This window comes from Cervus canadensis, chromosome 19 (assembly GCF_019320065.1).
Source record: "Cervus canadensis isolate Bull #8, Minnesota chromosome 19, ASM1932006v1, whole genome shotgun sequence".
In the NCBI taxonomy this organism is placed as follows: domain Eukaryota; kingdom Metazoa; phylum Chordata; class Mammalia; order Artiodactyla; family Cervidae; genus Cervus; species Cervus canadensis.
Window position 1 is genome coordinate 47,989,148 of NC_057404.1, and position 14,075 is coordinate 48,003,222.

The window sequence follows — 14,075 nt, forward strand, 5'->3', positions numbered from 1 at the left end:
ACATTTGATCTAACAAACACATTTTCCCCAGCCTGTTAAACAGGGATCCAACTTGGACGACCTGCTCGGACATGTCAGTTCTGGAGAATGTGCTGCGTTTCACCCTTGAAACACTATGGGAGGGCTGGTCACCTGTGGGATTTTGATCAGAAGTATCTGGCACCCACATCATTCCCGGGCTCTGCTTGAGAACTGGGGAGTTTCAGTGACTCTCCTGTGTTCCATGAGCACGCTGGAAGGCCTTTCTGAGATTTCTAAGTAGCCCTTACGGATGCTTCCTTTGCACTGCCCAGAAGAAGAAAGAAAAGAAACCACAAACAGTTTGGTTTTAAATCAAAAGTTATGATTTTATTTTTAATATACCAGGAAAAAATATTTCTTTTAATGTCGTGAAATCAGCACTTGAAAATAACAATTCCAACATTGCTGTGATTTGCTCTGTGAGGCTTATATGGGTGGGCTTTTAGTTGAATAGAGGCACTGGGTCCTCTAAGAGGCGGAATCTTCCAGTGGTTTTCCAGGTAGCAGTAAGCAACCTCCTGCCTGAACATGCCCAGAGAGCAGACCTGTTTGAATTGACAGGCTTGGGCAGCACTATGAGGCTACTTCTGGAGCATTCTAGGGTTCTGTCTTCTGGGAAAAAGTCTCCAGTGACACCAGGCATTGAGAGAATGACAGTGTTCAATACCAGCATGAGTCGGGACCTTGAAATCCTGGCTTAAAAGTGTTGCAAAAATGGCCTGTGATTTATGCAACCGGTTTCTTTAACCAGTTGCTTCAGGAGCTGTTTACTACAATGTAGTTTCGTGTTTGGATTTCTGTGAAGTGTATGTGATGCGAAGACTTTTACTTGCCCAACATGAAATCAAACTGCCATTCTTAAGACTTCCCCAGCCCCCCTGAACTCCACCACGGATATGTTCCCACTGTCTGTCTCTTTAATGCCAGAATAACTTGTTTCACTTTTTTTAAAAAAAGTATAATTCAGGAGGAAGGGAAACCTGGGGCCTATTTTTCCTTCTCTGTGAGCCCTGAATTTTCAGAGTATCTGAGGATGAAGCAAGTAACTTGGTGATTCAACAGACCTGTGAATAGTCTTTGATGCTCTGCACAGGGGTACCTAACTGGTCTCTTTAGCTGTGGGTTTTGCCATATGGCTCAAAGATGTTTATAATTGGCATGTTACAACTGACATTCAAGAAAATGCTATAACTACAATGATTCTTGTTTTGCTTAAGTATTGGGTACCAGCATACAGAGGCTGTTGGTTCACTGCAAGACTGGGACCTAACACTTCATCCTGATTGTCAGCGCAAAATAGAGTATCATTGCTTTATCAGCTCTCACTTTAATATGTGTGCAACAGAGGCCAAACCCTGTGGTGCATTCTTATCAAAATCTCTTTTGGTTGGTGACGGGTCTGAGGCACAAAGAATTGGTTCCTGTATACAGATAGAAAAGGGACAGAATAACAAATTAAGTTACAGGAGACAATGACTCACAGCATGAAAATAGGCTCTACTACCATCCTGAATTGATAGCAAAATATTTATTATTGAAAACAAAAAGATCGGACCACTAGACTTTCATCATAAAGCTCTCACACAATTGTACTTTTCAGGATGGAAACATTTTCAGGGAAAGAAGTGTCTAAGGGACAGGCACAGACCAAGCGCACACAAGTCAAAGCACTGAACTCAGGGAGGTGGTCTGTTTGACCATCTCCACTGTCCTGACAGCCCTCTCCGAGTCAGCACATGACCAACCCAACAACTATGTTGAAGATTCACTCATTAACCAAACTGGGGGGGGAAAGCGTGCTGGAGCTTAGTTGTGTCTGAAGAAAGGCTGTTCTCTCGTAATAGATAGCAACCTGAGCTTATTTCTCCCTGGTAACCCAGCAGTCTGGAACCAGACCAGACTTGTGGAGTATTCTACTCCAGTGTAGTTTATTCCAAGTGCTTTGTTGTTCTTAATGTGACAGGTTTTATCTTATGATAATGATACCACAGCTGATTAAAAAAAATTTTTTTTTTGTGAGTCTCTTTCCTAGAAGTGTTCTTCCATCCCGTTCTGCAAAAACCCCACTCAGTAAAGTTCCAGACTCAGAGCCACATTAATAGAAATGATGGGGATATAATTTTTTCTTTCCCCATCAGCAACGTATATGAATGTATTGTCCCTGTCCCCTCATGTTTATAGCAGCGTATAATTAGAAGGTTTTCCCTAGTGGTTCAGACGGTAAAGAATCTGCCTGAAATGGGGGAGATGTGGGTTTGATCCCTGGGTCGGGAAGATCCCCTGGAGAAGGGGGACAGATGGTTAGAAGGATGGGAGTAAACTAACTGGAATAATCATCTCAATACATGATTCTTGAATATAGTAGTGGCTCTGTTCTCATGAGCAAAATTAGAAGGTCCAGATAAAACCTCCTGATCTATGAATAGAGCATTTCTCACTAGAATGTTTTTCACTGCAAACTCATAGACTTGGGTTGATGCTCAGACCTTGTGTATCAAATTGCATGTATTTATGTCTGAAATGAAGATCTGGTTTAAAAAATTTTTTCAATCCAGGAATGTTTTCATGATACTGGAATTGAAGTACAGTGGAAAATCTTCAATAGAAAGGAAATCTATTGCAGCATAGTGGGGCAGCTATAAAAACTTGCCTGCCTAAGTTTTTCTGGAATGTTATGTGAAAGCAGGATTATCTATGTGGCAGTCAATTCTCTGATAGGCTTCAGATTTGCCAAGGGGTAGTGGTCCAGCCTCATATCTTAATAGAATTAATCACTTAAGCTGAGATGTTAAAAACAGTGTGTTGAACCTATAATAGCAGAATTCCAATTTTTTTAAAGGTGTGATTTCCCCCCCTCCCATGATAAACATCGGAAATGCCTTTAGATATATTTAACTAATTTTAAAACTATTTATTAGACATTCAACCTGTAAACAAAATTTCTAAATTACTTCATAAGTAGACACAAGTATGAACCTGTACCAAGATGAAAGTGCTTTGGAAGCATCAGAATCTGTTTAAGGTCTATGATTATTTCCTTATTCTAACCTGCATTAAAGGATCACTGATAAATCAAGGATTAAATCATTAAATTAAATCAACCAAATAAGCTCTAACTGTCCTTCAGTTAAATTCAAGTCAACTGTTATTTGGCCTTTTCCTTATTATTCTGCTCATTTTCTGTTATAAGAAAAAAAAGCTTATTGCACAGTATCATGTATTTTCAAAGCTCAAAATAACACTTTGCATCCTAATAATCTATTAGTTGTTATAGCAGGACTTGTCTTTTCAGTCTATGTCAGTTTTTGCCCTAATAATACATTCCTCCATCAATGCATCTATGAACCAATGTCAAGACGTCATAGATTGTTCACAATAATTTAACACAGACATAACAGCTTCTCTTCCCTGCATACAGCCCACCCTCCATCCCATCAGTCATGACTTGGTTTGCACGGATTCTGTTCATGGTTCAGACCATTCACACAGAATGGAATAAAACTTTATTCTTTTCAATTCCACACATAGACGAGATGCTGATAAAGCCCTTGTCATCTCTGACAGAGAAGCAGAGCAGCTCTGTTTCATGAATGACAGCACAATTAAAGCTAAAATAATATAAAAATAATTTGAAAAATCCCTTTTCTGTACACACCCAAAGCAAGAAAGCTAAACGGCTTCTTTTTCTGCTAGCCAGAAAACATGTTTCTATTTATTTGGGCTTTAAAGTTCAGTGGACCTCACCTCTGTGTGTATATGTGTGTGGTTATGCATGTCTAATCTATGCAGTGTAGTAGCCCCTAATTTTTATCTAGTTTGTCTAATCATTAAGCTATATAACCAATTAGAATACTATTATATCACATTGAACAACTTGACATAATTGCTTCTTTGAAATACAGGAATGTTTACACATTTATTTGGCTTGTAAAGGACTGAAATATTACAGATATTATAGTATCTAGCCTTTTTTTTTTTTTAAAGAATATGGCTCTTAATAAGTTGATTTTCTGAATTCCAGAGCATAAGTCCCTTTTCAAAAAATTTCTGAAGCTGACTCAAAGTAGGAAGAATGTCTTCTGATTTGGCCAAAAATATGGTGAATATTTCATATCCTTTAAAATTTGAATAAGTCTTTAAGGGGCCCTTTGTGTGTCAACTGTTCAGCCCAACTTGCCATGAAGTGTGTTTGTCAAAGTATCTCTGCTTGACCAGCAGAGGGCACTTTAAACACCTCTGCATTGCTTCAGCAAAGGCAGATGATGCAGAAACACAGTGTTCACCCAAGATCAAGGAGAGCCCTGTGGGCTGCTGTGTGAAATTCACGAAAATATAGAAAATATGGACTGTACCGCAGGGTTTCATTTGGAAAGTTATGTGTGGAGTCAACTATGGAGGGGCGTACTCATTGTCTCTCATATTGATCTTCGGCTCATTGATCTTTCCCAAGAACTTCGGTACAGGGCCGCAACTTTTTACAGGTAAGAGTCTATTTTTCAAATAATTTGGTTGAGTTGTCTGTTTTCTATTCTGTATTTATTCTTCTGTTTGAAAGCCCAAGGCAACTGAACAAAGGATGCTGTGTCCTACCTCATTTAGGGGTAGGAGAAAACTATCAGAAATGCTGAGATCGGAGCTGCCCTTTCAGGAGTCGGGCTGCATTGCCTCCTTCCTCCCGGGGAGAGCCCTGGGAAAATATTGTGCCTCATTTTGTTATGGTGAACTCACTAGACTAAGGCTGTGCTATGAAGGGGAACGAGTCTTTCTTTTAGCTGAAATATAGTTTATCATCTGTTTTCTCAGGAGGTGATTAAGACATCTTTTCTCACGGGGGCTACAGCCAGTAACCTTTCTTTAAAAGTACTTTCAATTTTGCAAAAGCGTTATTCTAGATATACACCCCATGTCTCTTCCGTTTTTACTTTTTCTGTTGGCTCCAGTTTAGTGTCAAAAGAGATTAGAAAGGATTGTATGTATGTGCTCACGTGGTTTTTAAGTAAACTTCTTTGATCCTTAGAGAAATTTAACACTTAGTAAACTCATTTTTTCCATATACTGTTAATAGCTTGTTTGCCTTCTCTCTCTCTCTGCCTCTGGCCCACTTTGCTAGCATTTGTCCTAGAGCTGACAGATAAAGAGGGAATGGGGTCTTCCAGCAGCAGTCCTTTGAGATGGAGGTGTACTCAGTGAGTCCTCACCCAAAAAGGATCACTAACTTACTGGGTTAAGTCAACCTAATTATCCCTAAGCTGCCTTGGGTTGTGTGTTTGCTCATATGTCTTGTTTTGTTTTAGCTGCACCATTTGTGATTCCTTGTGCCATTTTCTTTTGTCTGTTGTTTTTCTTGATGACCCTGAGCTACGGCTTCCTCCTCAGTTCCGACACTAGTCAGCCTTCCTGGCTTTCCTCATCTTGCTGCCGATGTAGGCCTCAAAGAAGAAGTGGCAGAAGAGCACAAAGTAGCTGAGGTACATGAGTGAGGACCAGAAGATGTTCTGAAAGTGGGAGTGACACTGGTCATGCTGCATCCATTGGAAGACCAGGTAATTAATGACACAGCCCATCAGCATCTGAACGATCTGGGACAAGGTGATGAACATGGCGAACTTCCGGGAGACGCGGAAACCCGCCGCTCGCAAGGCATAGTAAGAGTACATCACAGAGTGCACGCCAAAGTTCATCGTCATAAACCAACCACCCCCTGCGACCATGTCCTTGTAGGAGTACCAGGAGTAGAGGAGCACAGTGATGTGGTGGTACCAGTGCAGGAAGATCAGCTTCTGCTTCCTCAGAATAATGAATATTGTATCTCCTGGAAGACACAAACGGAAGTGGACGTGACTATATATAGCCCCCGACTATACCCCGTATCAAGAAGGTAAATGGACTTGTGCCTGCGGATGAGATGGATTTGGGTTAGACTTATGGACTGATATTTACTAGCTCGGGGACCCTGGCAGGTTATTCATCCTATATTCTCGTTTCCTCATCTGTAATATGGAGGCAATAGCTTGGAATTATCTGAGGATTAGATAGGATACAAAACAGGCACATGGTAAACACTCCATAAATGTGACTTTCAGAAAAGTGCTTTGCACACCAATCATATTTTTGATTTGGAAGGGACACTAGTAAGTATATTGTCCATTTCCAATGAGGCTGTGCATTTTAGGAAATATCACCTCGAAGAGAGTCAAGTGATATTCGTTAATCAAGAGAAACAAATTTGAATTCAAGTGCCCAGTAAAATGTTCTTAGGCCGCTCGGGAGTAATAAAACCACTTTTCTCTGGTACATGACAAAAGTACTCTTTAAAAACATATCTTTGTGGGTTCCCTATAAAATGTGAAGGCTTGACACATGGAAATTAGAAAAGTAAAATTTAAACAAAAGGCTATTCCTGGATAAGAGACAAGATAGCGGAGCAGGACTTGAGCTCACCTCTTCTCACAAAAACATGAAAATCACAAGTAGCTACTGAGCAACTGTTGACAAAAAAGATACTCTATATCCAAAGACAAAGACATCACACCAGTTAGACTGGCCATTATCAAAGAATCTACAAAAAATACCTTTTTAGGCTATTTACATATAAGTAATAGTATATAACGTTTGCCTTTCTGTGTCTGACTTATTTCACTCAGTATGACAATCTCTGGATCCATTCATGTTGCTGCAAATATCAATAGTTTGTAATTTTTTAATGACTGAGTAATATTCCAGTGTGTATATGGAACTTATTTACAAAACAGAGGTAGAATCACAGATGTAGAGAACTAGGTTACGGTATGTATGGTTACTAGGGGATACAGTAGGGGAGGGATAAATTGGGAGACCAGGATTGACGTATATACACTACAATATATAAAAGAGATAACTCAGAACCTGTTGCAGAGCACCGGGAGCTCTACTCAATACTCCCTAGTGGCCTATATGGGGAAAGAATAAAAAAAAAAAAATTGATATCAGTTATACAACTGATTCACTTTGCCGTGTACTTGAAACTAACACAGCACTTAAATCAACTAGACTCCAATAAAATTTTTTTAAAAAGTCTACAACCAATAAATCCTGGAGAGGGTGTAGAGACAAGGGAACCAACCTGCACTGTTGGTAGAAATGTTAAATTGGTACAGCCACCATGGAGAACAGTATGGAGGGTCCTTAAAAAATGAAAAATAGAACTATCCTATGATCCAGGAATCCCCCTCCTGGGCACGTATCCAGAGAAAAGCATGACTTGAAAAGATGCATGCACCCTAATGTTCATTGCAGCACTATGTACAACAGCCAAAACACAGAAGCAATGTGAATGTCCATCACAAGAGGGATGGAAACGATGTGCTACATACATACAATGGAATATTAGTCATAAAAAAGTGAAATAATGCCATTTGAAGCAATGGATGAGAGATCATCATACTAAGTGAAATAAGTCAGAGGAAGACAAATATCACACAATATCACTTATATGTGGAATCTAAAAAGTGATACAAATGAACTTACTAGCAAAACAGATTTCAAAAACAAACTTATGGTTTCCAAAGGGTGGGGGAGGATAAATTAGGCATTTAGATAATCAACAAGGGCCTACTGTATAGCACAGGGAAATCTACTTAATACTGTAATAATTTATATGGGAAAAGAATCTGAAAAAGAATGAGTATATGTATATTTATAAGTGAATCATTGCTATGTACCTGAAACTAACAACATTGTAAATCAACTGTACTCTAATATAAATTTTGAAAAGTTAAAAGACAAAAACAGAAAAAGAACAAAAATTATCCTCTGTATTTACTGAAGAGGATAATAGGTATTATTTTGGTAGCAATGAATCAAGTGATAAAAAACTGAGAATGACACCTTCTTGTGGAATTAACCCTGAAAATGCTTTACAGGATTATCCAACATCTCAGTAACATTAACCCCTTGAAGAAAAAGACTACTGTTTCTTTGGTCTAATTCTCCCATCTGAGCTATTTTGGCTACCCAAAGGACCACTATTCATATCTAAGGTAGAGAATTTATATTATAGAAGCAAGAGTGTGCTCATGTAATAGATGCTCTTTGTCTATAATGATTCTCTGAAAAGCCTAGGGATTCTGAAAAATATACTTTAAAACACTTACATAAAAATAGATGAAGAGCAGGCACAGTAACAAATACACCCAATTCCATTAACAAGTACCAAAAAAAAAAACAACAACAACAACAAAAAAGCAACAACAAAACACTGGGATGTGGGACAGAAGCAGGATTTATGTGGCAGGTGCTTCATTTTCTTTCCTATCTTTGTGGTTTTCAGGTATGAGAAAAATCAGTATCCTTCATGACCTTTGGTGACGTCGACTTCTTTTTGTATAACAAGGATAACTAGGTGGTCCCTCTTCTTACTCTGAAATTTAATTAACCACAAGGGGAATTAGTACTTACCCTTGTCTTATCCCTTATTCTTCAAGGATGCCCTAAAACATTGGGTACAAAGGAAGGTCAGACAATGTTGGGTCTTGGAAGGACTTAAGGTTCTGATGGGACCTTAAGTAAACAGAAAAGATAAGATTGATGGGAATGTAAATTGGTACAGCCATTATGAAGAACAGAATGGAGGTTTCTCAAAAAACTAAAAGCAGAGCTACCATATGATCCAGCAATCCCACTCCTGGGTATATATTCTGAAAAGACAGAATCTCTAACTCAAACAAGCACATGCACTTCAATGTTCATACAAGCATGACAAACAACGTAAGTGTCCATCAACAGATGAATGGATAAAAATGTGATATGGCAACCCATGTCAGTATTCTTGTCTGGGAAATTCCATGGACAGAGGAGCCTGGTGGGCTACAGTCCATGGGGTCACAAAGAGTTGGACAGGACTTAGCTGCTAAACAACAACTACTATTACACACACACGGGAATATTACTCAGCCATAAAAAAGAAATATTGCCATTTGTAACAACATGAATGGACTTAGAGAATGTAAGTGAAGTAAAAGACATGCGATAATGATATCACTTATATGTGGAAGCTAAAATATATGCAAATGTATTCATTTACAAAACAGACTCACAAACATAGGAAACAAACTTATGGTCACCAAAGGGAAAAGTGGGAGCAAGGCATGGGATAAATTAGGAGTTTCATTCCAATCCCAAAGAACGGCAACGCCAAACAATGTTCGAAGACCCATACAATTGCACTCATTTCACATGTTAGCAAGATTATGCTCAAAATCCTTCAAGCTAGGCTACAGTAGTTCATGAACCAAGAACTTCCAAATGTACAAGCTAGATTTAGAAGACAGAGGAACCAGAGATCAAATTAGATCTGGTAGACAGAATGCCTGAAGAACTATGGACAGAGCTTTGTAACATTGTAAGGAGGTGGTGACCAAAACCATCCTCAAACCAAAGATATGCAAGAAGACAAAGTGGTTGTCTGAGGAGGCCTTACAAAGAGCTGAGAAAAGAGAAGCTAAAGGCAAAGGAGAAAAGGAAAGATATACCCAACTGAATGCAGAGTGCCAAAGAAGAGCAAGGAGAGATAAGAAAGCCTTAAGTGAACAATGCAAAGAAATAGAGGAAAACAATAGAATGGGAGACTAGAGATCTTTTCAAGAAAATTAGAGATACTGAGGGAATGTTTCATACAAAGATGGGCACAATTAAGGACAGAAACAGCAAGGACCTAACAGAAGAAGAAGAGATTAAGAAGAAGTGGCAAAAATACACAGAAGAACTGTACAAAAATGACAGTTAATGACCTGGATAATCATGAATGGTGTGGTCATTCACCTGGAGTGTGAAGTTAAGTGGGCCTTAGGAAGCATTACTACAAAGTGAGTGGAGGAGATGGAATTCCAGCTGAGCTATTTCAAATCCTAAAAGACGATGCTGTGAAAGTGTTCTAACTCAATATGCCAGCAAATCTGTAAAATTCAGCAGTGGCCACAGGACTGGAAAAGGTCGGTTTTCATTCCAATCCCAAAGAAGGGCAATGCCAAAGAATGTTCATATTACCGCACAATTGCACTCATTTCACATGCTAGCAAGGTAATGCTCAAAATCCTTCAAGCTAGGCTTCAACAGTATGTGAACCAAGAACTTCCAGATGTACAAGCTGGATTTAGAAAAGGCAGAGGAATCAGAGATCAAATTGCCAACATTTGCTGGATCATAGCAAAAGCAAGGGAATTCCAAAAAAACCCATCTACTTCTGCTTCATTGACCATGCTAAAGCCTTTGACTGTGTCAATCACAACAAACTGTGGAAAATTCTTAGAGAGATGGGAGTATCCAACTATTTTACCTGCCTTCTGAGAAACCTGTATGCAGGACAAGAAGCAACAGTATTATACATGGAACAATGGACTGGTTCAAAATTGGGAAAAGAGTAACTTAAGGCTGTATATTATCACCCTGCTTATTTAACTCATATGCAGAGTACATCATGCTAGGCTAGATGAATCACAAGTGGAATCAAGATTGCCAGGAGATATCAATAAATTTCAGTTATGCAGATGATACCACTTTAATGGCAGAAAGCAAAGAGGAACTACAGAGTCTCTAGATGAAGGTGAAAGAGGATAGTGAAAAAGTTGGCTTAAAACTCAACATTCAGAAAACTAAGATCATGGCATCCGGTCCCGTCACTTCGTGGCAAATAGATGGTGAAACAGTGTTAGACTTTATTTTCTTGGGCTCCAAAATCCTGCAGTTGATGACTGCAGCCATGAAATTAAGACATTTGCTGCTTAGAAGAAAGCTATGACAAACCTAGGCAGTATTAAAAAGCAGAGACATCACTTTGCCAACAAAGGTCCATATAGTCAAAGCTATGGTTTTTCCAGTAGTCATGTATGGATATAAGAGTTGGACCATAAAGAAGGCTGAGCACTGAAGAACTGATGCTTTTGAAGTGTGGTGCTGGAGAAGACTCTTGAGAGTCCATTGGACTGCAAGGAGATCAAATCAGTCAATCCCATAGGAAATCAACCTTGAATATTCATTGGAAGGACTGATGCTGAAACTGAAGCTCCAATACTTTGGCCACCTGATTGGAAGCAGTTCATGGGGTCATAGAGAGTTGAACACAACTTGGCTACTGAACAGCAATGGGATTAACAGATACACATGCTATTGTATATAAGGTAGATAAACAAAGATTCACTGTATAGCATGGAAAACTGTATTCAATGTCTTGTAATAAACTATAATGGAAAAAAAATTTAAGAACAAAAAATCTGAATCACTTTGCTGTATATCTGAAATTAACAAGATTGTAAATCAGCTCTTCTTCAAGAAAACATAGAGTCAGTTACTATGTAGGGAATATGAAAAAAACAAGAAGAAAAAGCAAACTCCAACATTATTACTTGTTTGTTTAGAACAGAAAGAAAGAGTTTCCAGCTGCTGCATTTCTGAACCTTTTATAAAATTTTCTTCAAAGTCTTCTCTAGTGTGAGATGCTTGACATATTAAGCCTATAAATGTCAAACAGACTAATAATGATCAATGGTGACAGTAACTTTCAGCTATATGTTAAGGGGACACAACTAGTGTTAGGAGACCTGGCGTGTCTACTTATTTGTGTGAATCTGTGCTATTTTTGTGTGCTTGTCAAAGAACCACTATTTCTGTGTAATTACTACTCTGTGCCTCCCCTTCCTTCTATGGACTGTAACGTAGACATGGGAATTTCAACTTATCTTTGTTCACAGCAGAAAGAAGGTAGAATTTCCAAGGAATTGTATGTTAAAGGCAAATTTATTTGTAATTGAGACTTTGAGTCTCTAAGTATTAAATAAAAATAAAGCCTGTACAATATTCAAACATAATTATTTGCCATAAAATAATGAGCATTTTATCCTTTTAAATTCCTTAGACTTAATTTTACCTCTGTCATCACCTTTATATTAAAACTTTATTGTCTAAAGAACATCTGAGTGGGAAGAGTGGTAGGGGACAAAACACAGATCATGAGAATGGGCTAACCATAGAAGCTACAAATCTGGAATGGAATATTGTATTCTTCCTGTCTGAGTGGGGGTCTCTGGCTTGATATAAAACATACCAGGTGTTTCCATTTAACATGGGGAGGTGGGGGCAAAGATCATGCCATGAGATCTTCAAAATGAAATTAATTTAGATACACATAACAGTTTTTCTCAGAAGAGCTATGCAGGGTGATCAGATGGAGAAAGAAGATGAGGCACTTCCAGTAATGGCCCTAAGTCTCTCAGGAGTAGCATTCCGAATCCATATCAAAGTTACTGTCCCCAGGCAGGCCACCAACCCAGAGAAGGGGAGTTTCCCTTGAGTGAGGTTCTAGAAAGGATGCCCTGAGACCTCTCAGGGTTCTTCTGATATCACAGCTGAGATGCACCAGTCATACAGCTCTGGGGATTATGAATTATTTTTTCTCTGGGAAAAACCACACAACAACCCATTTAATTTGTTGTGAGCCAAACTTACTGATAGCATTCCACATCCAGGCCTATCAAAAGCTACAGAGTGGCTGAGAAATGTAAACAAGATATTGAGACCGTGAATGCAGTGTCAGCCAACCAATCTTTCTCGGGCAAAGGTCCTGCAGGCATTACGGAAGAATTTTGGCCATGTATCAGCAGTGGATCTTTTGACTCGTGAATGTTTTGGCCATGTCACGTATTTTAGCTTCCTCTGGTTCATGTTCTCTACCAGTCTAACCTTTGGTTTGGCTATTTTCAGTCAAGAGCCCGCCTGAAGCCAGATCATGGTGATCCGGGAGCTAAGTGTCCCTCCCGGACTATGCCTGCTGCCCACGTGTTGTCAAGTGCAGCTCTGGAGACGCTCACGAGCCTGTGGAGGCCCCAGCCAGCAAGAGGTGGCGCGCCCACTGCGTGTGTGGTTTGTTACAGATGGCTGCGCCCCTCTTCGCAGAGTTAGCGGGAGCTCCGCTGAGTCAGAGTTTCAAAAACAATGAGGAGCTCAACTGAGCAAGGACCTAGACTCAGGGCAGATGTTTCCAAGTTTTAACAAAACAAAATCTCAGCAGGTTTTAATATAATTCAAACAGTAGTCAGTCAAAGATTTTGGCACACAACGCAGGTTGGTGGCTCTCTTCCCCTCACTTGTTCCAGTAGACCGTAGCTCTGGAATTCACTGAAATGAGCGCATTGTTCTCTGCTGAGACAGAAAGCCCTTCTTGCTATTAAAAGTCCAGTGAAGGGGGAATGTTAGTGTTTAATGGGCACAGAGCTTTCAGTTGGGGAAGATAAAACTTCTGGAGGTGGATGGTGTGATGGCTGCACAATGCCAACGCCCATAATGCAGCAGCCCTGTCACCTAGAAATGGCCAATTTTACATCTGCTTTGCCACAATAAAAAAAAATACTTTAGTGAAAACTGCAGGCATGCAGGTTTTTTGGGAGTGGGAAAATAGAGTTTTCAGTACTGAACATGGAAGAACTGTTCTTTTTTCTCTCTCAAGACCTTTTCTTTCTGGTATACATTAGGAAGTTCAGAATAGAGAACTGAAGGCAGAACTGGGGACCTAAAAAATAAGAAAAATTCTAAATAATTCAAATGAATAAAGCTTTCTTAATTAAATAGTAGCGACAAGGTTTTCTAAGAGTGAAAAACAGGGAAGGAATTTAACTTCCCAAACCAACAAAAAGCCACCCAAAGCACACATGTTCACTAAATTAGGTGAACTGGTTTAGGATCTATTTTGATGAAGCAGTTTACCTCGTGAAGATAATTATCAAGTAAGATCCAGGATATCTGAAAGGGAATAAGTCATATTTGAAAATTGAAAAAGGGTACTCAAGACTGAAAACATCTGTATAATGGATCTGAAACCACATGAAGAGTTGGTGTCACACACTACCCTCATTAAAGAGCTGCATAGAGTTTAGGATTTATCTTTCAACTCTTTAGCCCACTGACAGCCCTTCAATCCCTTGTTTGAACTATGAAGGAATGGATTGTTTGATATGTAGCCTATAAACTGCTGTGGTGAATGAGGCTTCTCCAGGCAAAGTGATCATCAAGCCAATGGCATAAGGAAC

The 14,075-nt window shown here is 39.3% G+C and overlaps 1 protein-coding gene across 2 annotated transcripts in view; it reads right to left on the reverse strand.

The window, feature by feature from the left end:
• Positions 1 to 1,517: 1,517 nt before the first annotated feature.
• Positions 1,518 to 14,075, reverse strand: part of ELOVL6 (ELOVL fatty acid elongase 6) — a 135,765-nt gene continuing 123,207 nt past the window's right edge. For both annotated transcript variants that reach the window (XM_043438283.1, XM_043438282.1), the window contains exon 5: positions 1,518 to 5,833. In XM_043438283.1, the coding sequence (XP_043294218.1) occupies positions 5,406 to 5,833 (428 nt within the window). In that variant the 3' untranslated portion in view covers positions 1,518 to 5,405. The remainder of the gene's footprint in view (positions 5,834 to 14,075) is intronic.